Source organism: Oryctolagus cuniculus, chromosome 9 (assembly GCF_964237555.1).
Source record: "Oryctolagus cuniculus chromosome 9, mOryCun1.1, whole genome shotgun sequence".
Classification (NCBI taxonomy): domain Eukaryota; kingdom Metazoa; phylum Chordata; class Mammalia; order Lagomorpha; family Leporidae; genus Oryctolagus; species Oryctolagus cuniculus.
The window spans coordinates 130,407,669-130,426,141 of NC_091440.1; the positions used below are offsets into that span (position 1 = coordinate 130,407,669).

General features: G+C 43.6%; 1 protein-coding gene across 4 annotated transcripts in view; it reads right to left on the minus strand.

The window, feature by feature from the left end:
• CPNE8 (copine 8) overlaps nt 1-18,473 on the minus strand; it is a 263,087-nt gene that overhangs the window by 171,008 nt on the left and 73,606 nt on the right. For all 4 annotated transcript variants that reach the window (XM_051850927.2, XM_002712675.5, XM_070049629.1 and 1 more), the window contains one exon: nt 2,457-2,496. In XM_051850927.2, the coding sequence (XP_051706887.2) occupies nt 2,457-2,496 (40 nt within the window). The remainder of the gene's footprint in view (nt 1-2,456; nt 2,497-18,473) is intronic.

An 18,473-nucleotide genomic window follows, 5' to 3' on the forward strand; every position in this document is an offset into this window, starting at 1 on the left:
ACGCAAGTATAGAAACACGGCAGAGTATCCTATATAGGTACAATTTTTATGTATCAGTGAAATTAAAAGAAAAATAAATAATGCACCAAATTTTCTAAGTAAACTATGTTGCGAATTATTCTTCAGATATATATTAAAGTCAGGGATGCAAGGTTTGGGTGGAAAACATACATTTTAGACATATCTGGATTATAGGCTTCTGTAGAATATTTAGCAAGAAACACTTAATAAGCAACTGGAAACCTGGCTGAGACAGCAGAGGCAAAGACACCTGGGGGACATGAGAGTAGACATGGAAATGGCTGAACTCTTCTCCAAGAGAAATCTGCAAACTGAAGCTCTGAGCAAAACTAACCCTAGTGACAGGCGGGAGGGAGGCTTAAAAACAGGGGCGAGTGGAGGCAGGAGCAGCAGCCAGGGGCTGCACAGACCCCGCAGGCGGGAATCAGCCCTGGCTGGGAGAAGGGAGAGGCGAGCAATGCCCAGAGGCCGCTCCTCTCCCTGTCCTGGTCCCTTCAGCAGCTGTGACAAGCAGAGCACAGTCAGGTGGAGAGGGATCAAAGGGGAGGAAGCGAGGCCCTCACCCAGGCCACTCCCCAAAGCAGGATGGGGACAGGAGGGGGACACAAGGACAGCACTGTCAGATAAAGTCTTCTAGGATGAGAGAGACAGGAAATGTCTCTCACCAGGGAAAACCAGCCTCGCTACAGAAGAGAAACATCCGAGAACAGGCACACTCTCACGGCTTCTAGGCGGCTGTGTGTCACGTGAACACGAGTGGTCATTACTGGTGGCTGAGGAGGCTCAGGTGCCGGGTCGGGGGTGCAGCCCTTCCCACAGAGCATGCGCTGTCCTGAACTCCAGGCAGCCACCCTGGCAGGAGTCAGCTCTGCCGCCTTCACCCGCGCCCTGACAACATCCGACCCCCACCCCCCATGCCCTCTGCTGAGCACTCTGAACAAAGAAACCGAGCCAATCTATTCAGAGCGGGACCAGCGATGGACACACAGAGAAACTCAATCTTCAGAGAGAGGCTGCGGCCCAGGGAGAAGGCCTCCGAGAGAGACGGAGGGCGTGGCGGCCTCGCCCGGAGTCCAGCACCTGCTCCCAGGAGGCCGGGCTGCCCGCCACCTTCCCACCACGCTCCAAGGCCCTTTAGCTGAGCCCCTACATGTCACCACAGGCGTTTCTTTCCTTGCCAAAAAACACACTGGACTACAAAATGTGATTCTTCTGACTCTTCTACATTTGGAGAACGTCTCTAATGTGGAGCTATGCAAATGTAGTTTAACATCCAGTTACAATGCTATCACGCACATCACGGGAGAGGGAAGGGGAGGTGGCAAGTACAACGAATTTCATTGACGGAGAGGCCTCAGCATAGGGCAGCTTTTTTTGCTCAGTGTGTTAGAAGGCCAGACACCTGAGGGTCTTCTGCATCCCTCATCATGGAGTCTACTTGAGGCTTCCTAACACAACACCACACCTCCTTTATGGAAGGCGCAGGACACAGTGACTTGCCCACCACCACCACCACACCCAGGTTCCAGGCTTTCCCAAACCTATCTCCTTGAGTGACCACTCCTCCCATCCTCTCTCTTCTGTCAATCTGAGCACTTCGCCCTACCCCAGAATTCACATGCACATCTATTCTCATCAGTATATTCCAACAGTGAGAGAGGGAAAAATCTCCCTCTCCCAGGCACAAGAACCTGCCCACATGCCTCCCAGCACAACTGTGGTTCCACACTCTGTACTGAGTCCACGTGTGGCCCAATTCCAACCCCACTGGTCAACAAACAGGCTGATGGACACGCAAGGCCTGGCCAGAGCTTCCCACGGTCACTCCACCCTGCCTACCTCGGCCTCTGGATCTGCCTCCCTGTGACACCCCACTGCTCCTGCATGGCCTACACTCCAGACAAGCAACAGCTATTGTTTGAGGAGTAGGGTCTTAGAGCAAGAGGAATGGAGGGGTGCTCAGGCCCCACAAAGAAAGGAAGCGACTGTTCGTGGCTTGGGCACAGAGAACCTGCCTGTGTCACTCTCAGAAACTTTGCACAGGAAGGCACTCAGGCCACACTGTTGGGAAAGGAACAACGAGGCAAGCAGGACAACAAATCGCTCTGCCTATACCCAAGCTCTTCCTGTTCTCACAGAAGTGACGCCACAGGCTCACTGCTTCCTCTCACTTTTCCATCTTCAAAATAACAGGGAGCTCCCATCATTGTTAAACACACAAAAGAAGACTAATCCATTTCATTTAACTGAAGGTAACTTTAAGTACACTCCAAAATATTTTTCTAGACTGCAGCAGAATTCTATTTATTTCTAGGACAATCACATTACATGGAAAGCTATGGACATACAAGTTTAATATTAATTAATCAGCATAAATAGTAAGCACAAACCATCACATATAACATACATTACACAGTCATAAAACAGGAACTTACATGTTTGGATAAGTTGGGGCTCTTGGAGTCAACATCATACCTAAAAGATTAAAACATAAAACTCCAATTAACACCAAAATCTTCCAAAACACAGAATAATTATGTACACTAATTGTAAAAGTCAATGATGTGCACAGTGAATTCACAGGTTCTGGTATCCTGTATGCCAATGGTAGGATTCACAATCCCTGGGACCTTTTATTTCCATAAATCGACAAAGTTCTAATATTTTCACAATCATCAATTCTGCTGCTTGACAAGTTTAAATTTCCTCTTTCCTCTGAATTAACAATATCTTTCTACTGTTTAACTGATTTCAAAGCTCTCTAAAAACCAAAATTCATTTTTTCTATCATCAAAAAGTCACAGGTCTTGATAAAAGGCTATTCTTCGCCTACATTTTAATTCTTATTTAATATCTAACATGCTACTACTAAACTTAAAATTTGATTAAAGTAATGAGACAGTCTTTTCTTCTCTAATCACAGGACTAGGGGAAACTGGTCAGACTGCTCCATGTTCTGGTTTTGACCAATTAGTATAGGAAAAAAATGGCTTCTCCAAGACATTCCAGGCTAACAACACTCACTATCACGTTACGCCCTTGTTTCAAAGACTGATGAAAATGCAAAGATGGCTGACAGTCAAAACGTTCACTCTGTGCCAAATTCTTCCACAGGAAATATTTACAATGAGTCCAGTATTTCTCCAAAGTCACATTCGCTTCACCCTTTTTGTGCACAACTTACTACAAAAATTAAATGCCTTTGGTTTTCAGGTAAATTAAAATCTTTTGCCTCACATGACATGAAGATTTTCACAAGAAAATAAAGAATCCCAATCACTAATGCCCACCACAAGAATTCACTGAGCGTACGGACACTGGGCGGAAAATGCTCCCCATAAAGAACGGTGCGGCAGCGGGCTGCATGGCCGTGGCACGCGAACACCTGCCGCGGGAGATCTACCAACGACCTCCTACACTCAGGGCATTCTGAGCAGGTCCAACAGCTGGGCTGCAACACTGCATCAGCACTTCCCAGCATCCACTGTGCCCAGGGCCCGCACAGATGTCAGCACAGGACGGTTTTCTCGTTTGTGGTCATTTTTTATACAGAGAAGACCGAAGTCAGCAACAGGAAGAACCACAGAAGTGAAGTCCAGCTACGTGGCAGCTTCTGAACCATCAGACTGCTGGGGGATGGCACCAGGGCTCAGTGGGTGACGCCGCCACCTTCCTATCCCGGCTGCTCCACATCTGATCCAGTTCGCTAATGGTCTGGGGAAAGCACCAGGAGATGCCCAAGTGCTCCGCCCCTGCCACCTGAGTGGGAGACCCAAAGAAGCTCCTGGCTTCTGGCCATCGTAGCCATTTGGGAAATGAACCAGAAGATGGAAAATCAACTGTGTGTGTGTGTGTGTGTGTGTGTGTGTATTTGTCAAACTTCCGGAAAACAATGCAGAGGACATGCAAGATATGGCTAAACAGGGAAGCCCTACATTTCCTACACCAGAGGGAGACCAAGACAACACAAAGAGGACTGTCTTTCCGGGAGACGGCTGACAGTGACTTGAGTACAGAAGTGACAGTGACTATAAAAGGCACAGAGACTCCAAGGCCAGCAGGGAGAGAGGAACAAAGCACATCCCAGCTCCTACCTCAGCCTCCCAGCCTGGGGGACGCCATCTTGCTGGGGAAAGGTGAGCAGAAGGCACCATGGCCCCACCACCACCACAGGCCAGGAGCCCCTACCTCGTGGGGCTCTACGCCAGCAGCAGCAGACACAAAAACCCAGAGGACCACATACGAAGACCCCTTCTGCGTCTCAAGTCCCAGCATCACCCTTGCAGGCCCTCTGGGAACTGGGGGCAGTCCCTTCTGTGTCCTGCAGCTCTGCCGCGATGACTGCTGGTGCTACAATCCCTGGAATAATTCACACTCACCATGGAACCTGGGGGCCTTATCTACATTCCTCTGGGTTGGGCTGGTGGCTGCTGGTATACAAAACCCAGCATAACCAGCACTTAAAATGGAAGACCTAGGTAAAGACCCCACTGCATCACAGCTCTGGGACTGCGACTGCTTCTTATGCAATTCCCTGGGACACCTGTGCTCACCCAGGAGTCTCGGAATGTTCTCTCTACTTCACGCTTATCCAGGTTTCTACAGCCTAGTGCGTAATTCCCACCCAAGCCTCTGAGCAACCTGTGGGACATGCATCAGGCACCTCTCAGGGCCTGCAGTTCTGAGACTGGGACTGTTGGAGCTATGTCCCAGTGTCACCACAGTTCTTCCTGTGGGGCAGCTTCCCCATCTGCAGTGCACTGCTGCAGAGCCCAGCCTGCCAGGCACGCATCCCAGCGTAACGCGCATGTGAAATGTGAGATCTAGGTAGGGTCTGCAGTGCATCCAGCAGTTCTGGGATTCTGACTGTTGGGTCTGAAAGACCCAGGAACAACTTCCCCTGCCCTAGGGGACCTGAGGAAGGCTACGGCCCCACTGCACTGCTGCAGGACCAGAGCACAAGCCCAGGATAACCTGTGCCTTTCCTGTGAGACCTTGACAAGCTACCCTCCCCACCCTGAAGCTCCGGGACTGTCACTATTCCACTGCTAAAGGCCATATGGGCCAATGCACAATTCACAGCATAACCTGTATTTACTGAAATGCACAAGGGAAAAGTCCCTTCACTTCCCCAAGTGCTGGGACCAGGGACTTCAGAGCTGTGGGCACCTGTATCACCCAGGCCCACACAGCAAGACCTAGGGAAGGACCTGGCCACAATGTACAGTTTCAAGGCTACAGTTATTCATTCTACAAGTTCCAGTGACACTCAGACTTGGCTGGTAGGACCTGTGGATGGCCCCAACTGGGTCCCATGGCACCAAGAATGAGGCTACTGTCATCAGAAACCCCACTGTGACTGATACTCAACTCTCAGGAAGCCTTGTCCACTTCAAAGGCACACCACTCCTCTACCAACTGCAGCAGACTAGACAGCAATGGCAAGCACTGTCACTGGTGACACCCATTCCAGGGGCAGCAGTCCCTCAGAGGCTGGACTTCTGGCCTCACCTGGAACCAAAGGCAAAGGAGCTACCCAACTGACATCCTGCACTTCATGTAAACAACTAATATTTTCCAAGGAAAACTCCGCCATAATGAAGACGACACATAGGTAAGCAGAGGTTAATAGAGGGAAACACAAAGGAGCCAGGAAGAACAGCATTGCACAAAGAATGCAACAGTTCTCCAGAAATGGACGCTGACTTGAAGGAAATCTATAAAATAACTGAAAAGGAATTAAAATTGGTGACTAAGGAAATCCAACTAGAAACAGAAGGACACAGGCAAACAACTCAGAGAAATCAGGAAAACAGTAAATGACACAAATAAGAAATTCAACCAACAGAAGTCATAAACAAGAATCAGAAAGGCTGGAAATGAGTACTTCAATGAAAAGAAAACTGGAAGTAAGAGCTTCAACAAAAAAAGTAGACCCTGAAGAATTTGATTTTGAGGACAAGATTTCTGAACTAACCCAGTTAGACAAAAATAAAGAGAAAATAATTCAACCATTAAGTGATTAAATACTTGCATTTTAGGGATAAACAGCAGACTCATAGAATGGCAGATGTCCTAAACAGCACTCTGGCCTCACAATCAGCCCTTAAGGCATGTGGATCTGGCTGAAAAGCCCATGAGAGTATTTTAGGCATGGACAGCCAAGACACTCTGGCAAAACAACAACAACTCTAAATGAAAGCTCTCTGCGAGTGAGATCCCAGTAGAAAGAACAGGCCATCAAAGAAGGAGGTACCTTTCTCTGAAGGGAGGAGAGAACTTCCACTTTGACTATGACCTTGTCTAAATGAGATTGCAGGCGACGAACTCAAAAGGCTTCCATAGCCTTGGCAACTCATGACAAGAGCCTAGGGAGACTACTGACGCCATAAATAAGAGTGTCAGATTGTTAAGTCAACAACAGGAGTCACTGTGCACTTACTCCTCATGTAGGATCTCTGTCCTTGATGCGTTATTCAATGTGAATTAATGCTATAACTAGTACTCAGACAGTATTTTATACTTTATGTTCTGTGTGGATGCAAACTGATGAAATCTTTACTTAATATATACTAAATTGATCTTCTGTATATAAAAATAATTGAAAATGAATCTTGATGTGAATGGAATGGGAGAGGGAGCAGGAGATGGGAGCCTTGCCGGTGGGAGGGAAGTTATGGGGGGGAAAAGCCAATGTAATCCGTAAACTGTACTTTGGAAATTTATATTTACTAAATAAAAGTTAAAAAATAAATAAAAGTATGTTTTTAAAAGAAAAAAAAAGAAAATTAAAAAAAAAGACTTGCATTTTAGAGACACCTGAGAGAAAAGAGCAGAGAAAAGGCATTTAGAAGCTGTTTAATGAAATAGTAACAGAAAACTACCCAAGTCTTCAAAGAGATCTGGACACCCAGATACAGGAAGCTCAAAGGAACTAAAGCAGACTCAACCAAAAAGACTCCTCCCCGACCTGTGACAGCCAAATCATCAGAAGTAAAAGACGTGGAGAGCGTGCTAAAGGCAGAGAAGCATTATGTCACACATAAAGAAAAATCCGTCACCTTACAGCAGACGTCTCAGCAGAAACCTACAGGCCAGCAGACAATGTCATCACACACTCAAGGTCTTGGAAAAAAAAAAAAAAAAAACTTCCAACCAAGAATATTACATCCAGTGAAGCTAACCTGTAGAAGTGAGGGAGAGACACTGATGCCCAGTGTCACCACCACCAGACCAGCCTTACAACAAGATCTGAAAGGAGCCCTACATTAGGAGTAATGTACAATGCACAGCACAAAATTGACTAACAAAGCAGATACCGAACACAAAGACAAAAGAACCCAACATCATCATGACAGAAAGCTCTCAAAACACAAAGAGAAATGATGAGAGGCAGAAAGAAACGGAGAAAAAATACATCCATACATACAGCAATCAGTGAGCAATCAACAAAATGACAGGAGTTAGTTCTTATCTATGAATATTAACACTGAGTGTGAATGGATTAAATTCCCTCGTCACAAGATGTAGTTGGGTAAATGGAATTTGAAAACCAACACCTAACTATATGCTGCCTGTGACTACATGCTGCCTGCAAGACACTCACTTCTCAGGTAAGAAGACTAAAAGACAAGGGCTGGAGAAAGACGCACCACGCAAATGGAACCAAAACTGAGCTGCAGAACCCATACTCACATCAGATCAAACAAAGTCAAAAGTCGTAAAAAGAGACAAAAAAAGAAATGTCAATAAGAGGATCCATATAGAAAGAAGACATAACCAAAAATATATAGGCACCCAAAACAAAACCATCCAGGTATCTATAGCTAATCCTATTAGACTTAGAGGAAGAGACAGACTCCAATACAGTAGCAGCAGGAGACTTCAACACATCACTGTGGACAATGGACACATCATCCACACAGAAAATCAACAAAGAGCTGAGCCGCACTGTAGAGCAAATGGGCCTAAGAGGCAGTTACAGAACACGTCAACCAACGGCTGGAGAACACATGTTCTCATCTCACCAGGAACATTTTTAGAACAGACCACAACTGAGGCCAGAAATCAAGCCTCGGTAAATTCTTAAAAATTGATAAACCGTATCATGCGTCTTTCCACAAATGCATAAGACTAGAAACCAATAAAAATTAAAAATTTACAAATACACAGCAATTACAGCCACGCTCCTTAAGGGCCAAAGAAAAATAAATCAAAACATTTCTTGAAACGAAATGAAAATGTAAAATATGCATTTTAAAGACTTAGAAAAGCAAGAATAAACCAAATCCCAAATTAGCAAGACACAAGCAATAGTAAGAATAAGTAGAGAAATAAATGAAACTGACAGCAAATAAACAATATAAAAAGAGCTACAAAATGCAAGGCAGAGTAATGAGGAGCTCTTCCATCAACCAGGTCCGGGTTAGGCCAGAGCCAAAAGCCAGGAGCTCCATCCTGGTCTCCATTCCTGCTGCTTTCCCAGGTACATTGACAGGAAGCTTCATCAGAAGAGGAACAGCCAGGACCCAAACAAGCACTCTGGTGTGGGATGCTGGCATCACAAGGAGCAGCGAATCCCCTCTGCAGCACATAGACAGCCCCTAAAAGCCCTTTCTCAAAATGTAAATAAAATAGACAATCTTTTAACCACACTTATAAAAACAGAGGAAGAAAACTTCTAATATATAAAACTGGAAATAAAATCACAGACATTACAGCTGATACCACAGAAAAGGATTGTAAGATAATATGAATAAAAGTAAACAAATTGGAAAACCTCAAAGAAACTGATAAGTTCCCATACGCATACAATCTACCAAGATTAATTCAAGAAACTACAGAAAATAATATAAACAGACAAGACTGAAGTACTAATTAGAAGCTTCCCATCAAAGAAAGAGTCACTTTCTTCCTAAATCTGAATATATGAAATGCGTAAAATGTGTACGCCTTAACTAAAATTAAGAGCTTGTTTTTAAAAAAATAAACAAAAATGACCATTGGCCCAACTAACCAAAAAAAGGAGAGTGAAGAGCCAAATCAATAAAATTAGAGACAAAAAAGGAAATGTAACAGACACCACAGAAATAAAAAGAATCATCAGAAATTACTACAAAGAGCTCTATGCCAACAAACTGGGAAACCTAGAAGAAATGGATAGATTCCTGGACATATACCACTTACCTAAATTGAGCCATGAAGACATAGAAAACTTAAACAGACCCATAAACAGCACGGAAAGTGAATCAGTAAAAAGGATCCTCCAAACAAGAAAGACCCAAGAGAAAGCATTTGATAAAATGTGATGAAAACTAAGCAAACTGAGTGTAGAAGGAACATCCCTCAACACCATCAAGGCAATTTATGACAAACCCATGGTCAGCATCCTACTGAAAGGAGGAAAGTTGGAAGCATTTCCACTGAGATCCGGTACCAGACAAGGATGCCCACTCTCACCACTGCTATTCAATACAGTACTGGAAGTTTTAGCCAGAGCCACTAGACAAGAAAAAGAAATCGAAGGAATTCAAATTGGAATGAGGAAGTCAAACTATCCCTATTTGCAGACGACATGATTATATATATAGGGCATCCAAAAGACTCCACCAAGAGACCATTGGAACTCATAAGAGAGTCTGCAACTCATAGAAGAGTCTGGTGATGTAGCAGGATATAAAATCAGTACATAAAAATCAACAGCCTTGTGTACACAGACAATGCCACGGCTGAGAAAGAACTTATAAGAGCAATCTCATTCACAATAGCTACAAAAAAAATCAAATACCTTGGAATAATTTAACCAAGGATGTCAAAGATCTTTATGATGAGAATTACAAAACATTAAAGAAAGAAATAGAAGATACAAAAAAAAAAATGGAAAAATCTTCCATGTTCATGGATTAGAAGAATCAATATCATCAAAGTGTCTATTCTTTCGAAAGCAATCTACAGATTGAACGCAATACCAATCAAAATACCAAAGACATCTGCAAGGTGTCCAGTGCATAACAAATCTTCCCAGGCAGATGAATCAATTAATTCACAGGCTTTTATTGGGGTTCCGCTCCCGGGCGAGGTTCACCGGTCCCAACAGAGCAGGGGCCGGGGAAGTCGCACATCGGATATTGGGAGGGCTCCTTTTATAGATTCAGGGCATGGGGGTTAAAGGTTGAGGCGGCTCTGATCCTCACTGGTTGACCTTTAGGCACCTGTGGGGCCCTTGACAAGGACTTTTCTTCCCTGGAAGTACAGCTAGGGACTTCTCCATTCCCGAAGTATAGGCCTTCCTTCCATGCGGATCCCAAAGCTACCAACATTCTTCTCAGATCTAGAAAAAAATGATGCTTAAATCCATCTGGAAACTTGGGAGACCTCGAATAGCTAAAGCAATCTTGTACAACAAAAACAAAGCGGGAGGCATCACAATACCAGATTTCAAGACATACTACAAGGCAGCTGTAATCAAAACAGCCTGGTACTGCTACAAAAACAGAAGGAGAGACCAATGTAATGAAAAAGAAACGCCAGAAATCAATCCAAGCCTCTACAACCAACTTATATTTGACCAAGGAACTAAAATCAACCCCTGGAGCAAGGACAGTCTCTTCAACAAAGGTGCTGGGAAAACTGGATTTCCACATGCAGGAGTATGAAGCAGGACCCCTACCCTACACCTGACATGAAAATTCATTCAAAACAGACTGAAGACCTCAATCTAGGATCTGATACCTTCAAATTACTAGAGAACAATAGGGAAACCCTGCAAGACACTCGCACAGGCAAAGAGGTCTTGGAAAAGACCCCAGAGGCACAGGCAGTCAAATTCAAAATTAACAAATGGGATTACATCAAATAGAGAAGTTTCTGTAATGCAGGAGAAACATTAAGGAAAGTGAAGAGGCAACTGACAGAGTGGGAGAAATTACTTGCAATCTATGCAACTGATAAAGGATTAATAAACAGAATAAACAAAGAGATCAAGAAACTCAACAACAACTAAACAAACAACCCAGTTAAGAAATGGGCAAAGGACTTAAACAGACATTTTTCAAAAGAGAAATTCAAATGGCCAACAGACACATGAAAAAATAGTCAGGATCCCTAGCAATCAGGGAAATGCAAATCAAAACCACAATGAAGCTTCATCTAACCCAGTTAGAATGGGTTTCATACGGAAATCAACTAACAACAAACACTGGTGAGGATGTGGGGGAAAAGGCACACTAATTCACTGTTTGGTGGGAATGCAAACTGGTAAAGCCACTATGGAAGTCAGTTTGGAGATTCCTCAGAAATCTGAACATAGCCCTACTACACGATCCAGCATCCCACTCCTCAGAATTTACCCAAGGGAAATGAATTCGGCAAATAAAAGAGCTATCTGCACCCCCATGTTTATTGCAACTCAATTTACAATAGCTAAGACACAGAATCAACCCAAATGCCTGCCAACTGAATACTGGGTAAAGAAATTATGGGATATGCACTCCATGGAATACTATAGAGAGGTAAAAAAAAAAATGAAATCCAGTCATCTGCAATAAAACGGAAGCATCTGGAAAACATCATACTTAGTGAACTAAGCCAGTCACAAAGGGACAAATATCATACGTTCTTCTTGATCTGTGATAACTAACTGAGCACCTAAAAGGAAACCTGTAGATGTGAAATTGACATTTTGAGAAGCAATGACTTGAACAGTCCTACTCTTAATCATCAGGGAACAGTTTTATTTATTTTTTTCTTAATGGAGAATGGGATTGGAATGGGAAAGGGAGGATGAGTTGGGGTGGGAGTGCAGGTGGGAGGGTATGATGGGAACAATCACTATATTCCTGAAGTTGTACTTATGAAAGTTGTACTTGTTAAATAAGTGTTTCTTTTGGGGAAAAATTAAAATGAATAAATAAAAACTTAAAAAGGAAAAAGTCCAGGAACTGATGGCTTTACAAGTGGGTTATGCGAAACATTTAAAGGGTAACTGACTCTAATATTTCTCAAACTAACCCAAAATATTAAGGATAGAACTCTGCCAAATTCATTTGATAAGGCCAGCATTACTCCAACACAAACACAAAACAAAGCTATAACACAAAAGAAAAACTACAGAGCAATAACCTTGATGGGCCAGCACCGTGGCTCACTAGGCTAATCCTCCGCCTGCGGTGCCAGCACACCAGGTTCTAGTCCCAGTTGGGGTGCCGGATTCTGTCCTGGTTGCTCCTCTTCCAGTCTAGCTCTCTGCTGTGGCCCGGGAGTGCAGTGGAGGATGGCCCAAGTGCTTGGGCCCTGCACCTGCAAGAGGAAGTACCTGGCTCCTGGCTTTGGATTGGCGTGGGGCCATTTGGGGGGTGAACCAATGGAAGGAAGACCTTTCTCTCTGTCTCTTTCTCTCACTGTCTAACTCTGCCTGTCAAAAAAAAAAATTTTTAAAAATAACCTTGATGAACACAAATACAAAAATTCTCAAGAAAATATTTGTAGACTGAAAACACCACAACATCAAAAACAACCATACATCAGGATCAAGTAGGATTCATCCCAGGACACAAAGCTGGTTCAGTATCAGGAAACTGACAAATGTAATAAATCACATCAACAGAATGAACAAAAACTATACGACTGTTTCAATATACACAAGAAAAGCATTTGGTATAATTAAGTACCTCTTATGATAGACGAACAAACAAAAAACTCAACAAATTAGGTGTAGAAGCAATGTACCTCAACAATGCACAGGCTCTATGTGAGAAACCACATCCATGCTGAACAGGAGAAGGGGGAGCAGTGCCTAAAAATCCAGAACACAAGTGTGTGTACACGCTCTAATGTTCTCTACTGTTATTGAGTGCGGTACTGCAAGAATAACTAGGGATGAAAAAGACATAAATAGCATTGGAATAAGAAGTGAAAATATCCAGTCATGATTATGTAGATCAAAAAACCTATTCAGTTCACCCAAAAGCTGTTAGAACTGACAAATTCATTAAAGCCAAGGAACACAAAATATACACAGACAACCAATAACATTTTTATATGCAAACTATGATCTTGCTGAAAGCAAAATCAAGAAAAAAAATCCCATTCTCAAAAGCAACAAAAAATTCAATATTGGGGAATAAATTCAACCCAACAAGTGAAAAAGTCTCTACAATCAAAATTATAAAACACTGAAAGGCAACAAAAGCAAAACTAAACAAATGGAATTGCATCACCTTTAGAAGATTCTGCACAGCAAAGAGAATGATCAACAAAGTGCAGTCCATCAGATGGGCATACTTACAAGCTACCTACCCAAGAAAGGATTACTATTCAGAAAAATCAGCAACTTCAAAAGTCAACAACAAATCAACAACCAATTCAGTAAAGAAACTGGCAAAGAACGTCAATAAACAGTTCTCAAAAGAAATACAAATGGCCAATAATTATATGAAAAAATGCTCAATGTCAATAGCTATCAAGGAAATGCAAATCAAAACCACCATGAGGTTTCACCTCACCCCAGTCAGAATGGCTTTCATTCAGTCAACAACAAGCAACAAATGCTGGTGAGGATGTGGGGACAAAGGGAACACTTATACACTGCTGGTGTGAACCTACATTAGTGCAGCCACTGTAGCAAACAGTATGGAGAGGTCTTAACAAACTAGAAATGGACCAGCCATATGGTTAGAAATGGCTCTACGGTATATTTTCATAAAAATTGTATTTAGCCTCAGTACGGCCATGTATCAGGCCTGATCAGGTTAACTGCTGAGCTTGCTGCACAGGTCTTGTTACCTGAGTGTGTGTGTGTGTGTGTGTGTGTAACCAACACCCCACCTCTGTCTAACCAGTGACCACAGGGTCACTGTTGGGGCAGTTTCCCGTATCAGTACAAAACACCCTTCTGGATGTAGCTCTCATCCCAAGTCCCCACCCCTGTGTTGTAGCACCTGCCAATCCCAGCCAAAACCCCACTCCCTTCTACGTGCCCAGCCACAGGTCTGGGTGCCCACTCCCCATCTCAGGAGAAACGGGGGGAGGGGCCTTTGCAGGGCAGGGTGAAAGACCCGGGGGCCTGAGAATGCTGGCCTGCTTGCACCAGTGGGCGCTGCTCCTGGCTGTCTGCTTCCTGCAGATTCCTGAGTCCACCCTGTGGTGGGCAGGTGGTCTCAGGCAGGCACATTTCCTACAATGTGATCCAGCAACCCCACCACTGGGCATATAACCAAAAGACACGAAATCGTTATACCAAAGGGGGGAAAATGCAGTACAGCTGCAAACAGAGTTTTGTAAAAACTTGTTTTATACCTTTATCAATCCAGTGGTTAAGAATGTTAAACTACTATAACTGAATGATCCGGGATTACTGTAAAATTCACTGCATATAGGTGAAATGGTCATTTTTCCATTCAATTATTATTTATAGTGATTACTTACAGTCCCACTAAACTAGGGTCTTTTTTCTTTTTACTTGTTGAACTTCTTATCAGGTGAAGCATGAAGCCCTTCTACTCTAAGGTAAATTATAATACTGTATCTCAAAAGCTTAAAAAAAAAAAAAAGGAAAGACATGGTGAAGAAGGGAGGGGAAGGAAGGAAGGAGGGACTATCACTATACTATATATCTGTTGAGATTTGAAAAAATGAGAATATTCCTTGTTCAAGGACTAGAAGAATTAATGTTGCTAAAAGGTCTTACTACCTAAAGAAAACTACAAGCATGATGCAATCCCTATCAAAATACCAGTAACATTCTTTACAGAATTAAAAGCAATCCCTATCAAAATACTAACTTTTTTACAGAATTAGAAAAACAACCCTAAAATTCATATGGAACCACAGAAGACCCAGAATAGCCAATGCTATTCTTAACTAAAAAAACATAAAGCTGGAGGCAACAAAATACTACCTACTGCATACTACAATGCTGCAGTAATTAAGACAGCATAGTATGGGCATAAAAACTGACACATAGATCAACAGAACAGAACACAAAAATTAATCCATGTACATACAGCCTGCTGATTTTTGACAAAGGTGCAAAAAACTTACACTGCAGAAAGGATAATCCTTTCAATAATGGGTGCTGGCAAACTGGAATACATACATCAAACAACATAATTACTTCTCTACCTCAAACCACATAAAAATCAACCTAAGATGTATCAGTTAAACATAATACCCAAAATTACGAAATTACAAGCAGAAAACAAATTCTTCAAGACCTTGGTGTAGGCATGATTTTTTGAAGAAGACACCAAAAGCACAGACAACAAAAGCGAAACACAGAAAAGTCTACACAGCAATGTAAACAGACAACAAAGAGACATCCAACAGAAAAGGAGAAAATATTTGCAAGCTACTTCTCTAACAAAGGATTCACATCATAATACATTAGCGGCCAGTGCCGCAGCTCACTAGGCTAATCCTCCGCCTCGCGGCGCCAGCACACCAGGTTCTAGTCCTGGTCAGGGCGCCGGATTCTGTCCCGGTTGCCCCTCTTCCAGGCCAGCTCTCTGCTATGGCCCGGGAGGGCAGTGGGGGATGGCCCAAGTGCTCGGGCCCTGCACCCCATGGGAGACCAGGAGAAGCACCTGGCTCCTGCCTTCAGATCAGCGCAGTGCGCTGGCCGCAGCGGCCATTGGAGAGTGAACCAACGGCAAAGGAAGACCTTTCTCTCTGTCTCTCTCTCTCACTGTCCACTTGGCCTGTCAAAAAAAAAAAAAAAATACATTAGCAACTCCAAAAACAACCAAACCAATTAAGAAATGGGCAAAAGGACCTGAAGAGACACTTAGCAAAAGAAGAAAAATAAATGGTCCATTGAAACATATAAAAACGCACAGTGTCGTTAGCCATTAGGAAAACCCAAATCCAAATCACAAGATCAATCATCGTACCACTGTCAGATGGCTATTACCCACAATATAGAAAGTAACAACTGCTGGTGAGGCTGTGGAAAAAGGAGAGCCCCTGAACACTGCTGGAAATGGCATAAATTAGTGCAGCCATTGCGGAAAACAGTAGGGAGATTTCTTAAACAACTACAAATGGAACTGCCAATGATCCAGCAATCCCACTACTGGATCCAAAAGAGATGGAATTACTGTAACAGAGAGACAGTGAGGCATGGTTCACAAGAGCCAAAGCCTGGCATCAACCAAGGTGCCCATCAGCATATCAATATGGTGTATGTACATGATGGAACACTACTCAGATCTAACAAAGAAATGAATCATCTCATTTACAGCAAAATGAATGCAACTGGAGGACACCACATAAAGTGGAATAAGCCAGATGCAAAGACGTGTACTACAGGTTCTACTTCAAATACAGGAGCAAAAATAAAAACAAAAACAAAAACACATTTTTTTTTTTTTTGACAGGCAGAGTGGACAGTGAGAGAGAGACAGAGAGATAGGTCTTCCTTTGCCATTGGTTCACCCTCCAATGGCCACCGTGGCCGGCGCACTGCGCTGATCCGAAGGCAGGAGCCAGGTGCTTCTCCTGGTCTCCCATGGGGTGCAGGGCCCAAGCACTTGGGCCATCCTCCACTGCACTCCCGGGCCACAGCAGAGAGCTGGCCTGGAAGAGGGGCAACCAGGACAGAATCCGGCGCCCTGACCGGGACTAGAACCCGGTATGCTGGCGCCACAAGGCAGAGGATTAGCCTAGTGAGCCATGGCGCTGGCCCAAAAGCACAATCTTAACATTGACTGGTGATCATCAGAGGTTGAGGGGGTGGGAGTTACAGACAGAGTTCTGATAATGGGTACCAAATCAGAGTTACAGCAAAGGAATTAGTTCCTAGTTTCACACAGCACCGTGGGGAAACCACAGTTCATAATAAAGCAGTATACACTATATGAACAAATAGAAAGCACCTCTAGCCACCAATCACAAAGAAATGTCAGGGAGAAAATGCTGGTTACTGTGTTTGATAAATGTGCATGTATTAAATATTACTCTATGGCCATAAACATAATTGTTAATTAAAACATAAAATATATATTACATAAATATATGTATACTTATATATGTGCATTATTATCTATAAAATATACAAAAAGAATCGACCTACAAGGGTAGGCATTTGGATTAGCTTTAAGATGCCGGTTCCAACATCTGCATCCCTTATCAGAGTGCCCGGTTCAAGTCCAGCTCCGGCTCCTGATTCCACGTTCCTGCGCGTGCAGACCCTGGGAGACAGCAGGTGATGGCTCAGCAGGTGGGTACCTGCCACCCACATGGGAGACCTGGACTGAGGTCCTGGATCCAAGCTTCAGCGTGGTACCACCCTAGCCAGTGAGGGCAGCTGAGGAGTAAACCTGCAGACAGAAGCGCTGTCCCCAGCTGTCTCTCTACCCCCTTGTTCTTGCCTTCTCCCTCACTATCCCTCTGACTGTGCCTTTCAAAGACGTAAATAAAGGAGCACAGAGTCAGCCCTCGTCTTGAGTGGAATCAGCCTCTTAAAAACTGTCTTTTAGAACCATTTTATCAACCAAATCTTTCCACCGTTTTACTTCAGCTTCTTGTAATTTTACTGCATACTTCTGAAAAACGCATGTTTTTGATATGAATTATTTTAAATAGTCCAAGTGAATATACTTTCTCCTTTGTTAGGCAGCAGCATGACAGTTGTGAAAAAAGACAGCTTCAGAGTGATTAGAACAGTGTTTGAATTCTCTCCCTTGGATTTGTGTGACACCCAGCAAGTCACTGATCGGGTTTTCAGTGTTCTCACCTGAAATGGAGCTAACGCCTGTCCCATGTGCAGTGACATTCTAGTCACGTGACATGTATAAGCAGACTTCAAAAACTTCATGGAAAATGGAATCATTCCAGTGCAAGAAAATTTTCAACTCATTCATGCAAGAGGTCTTCACAAAATTTGTGAGAACTACGCATCATGAAAAACCCATGGTAGATTTCAAAAATCAAAAATTCTTTGCACCAAAAGAAACATCTTTTAGTTCCATTTTCCCTGACACTTTAATTTGTTTTTATTTGTTTATTTGAGAGGCAAATACACAGGTGGACAGACACAGAGTTCCCTTCTGTTGGTTCACTTCCTAAATGCCAGGGACAGGGACGGCAGGGACTAGGCTGAGGCCAAAGCCAGGAGCCAGACACTCAATCCAGGTCTTCCCTGTGGCAGGCACCCAGTCACCTGAGCCACCACTGTTGCTGTGTCCCAGGCAATGTATTAGCAGAAAGCTGGAGTCAGGATTCTGCGCTGGGGATGGAACCAAAGCACTCCCTTGTGAGATGGAAGCCTCTTAACTGCTAGGCTGAACACCCACTCCTTCCAGAACCTTTCTCAGGTGCCCTCATGTGTCTGGGACATTGCAGATGCTCATTAAATCCAAGCTCTTCACCCTCTTCCTAAAGAGCCTGTCTGGTGGTAGCACTTGTGTTGAAAAAATGAGAGCAATAATAAAAGAATCAATGTTGGAAAATGTCTT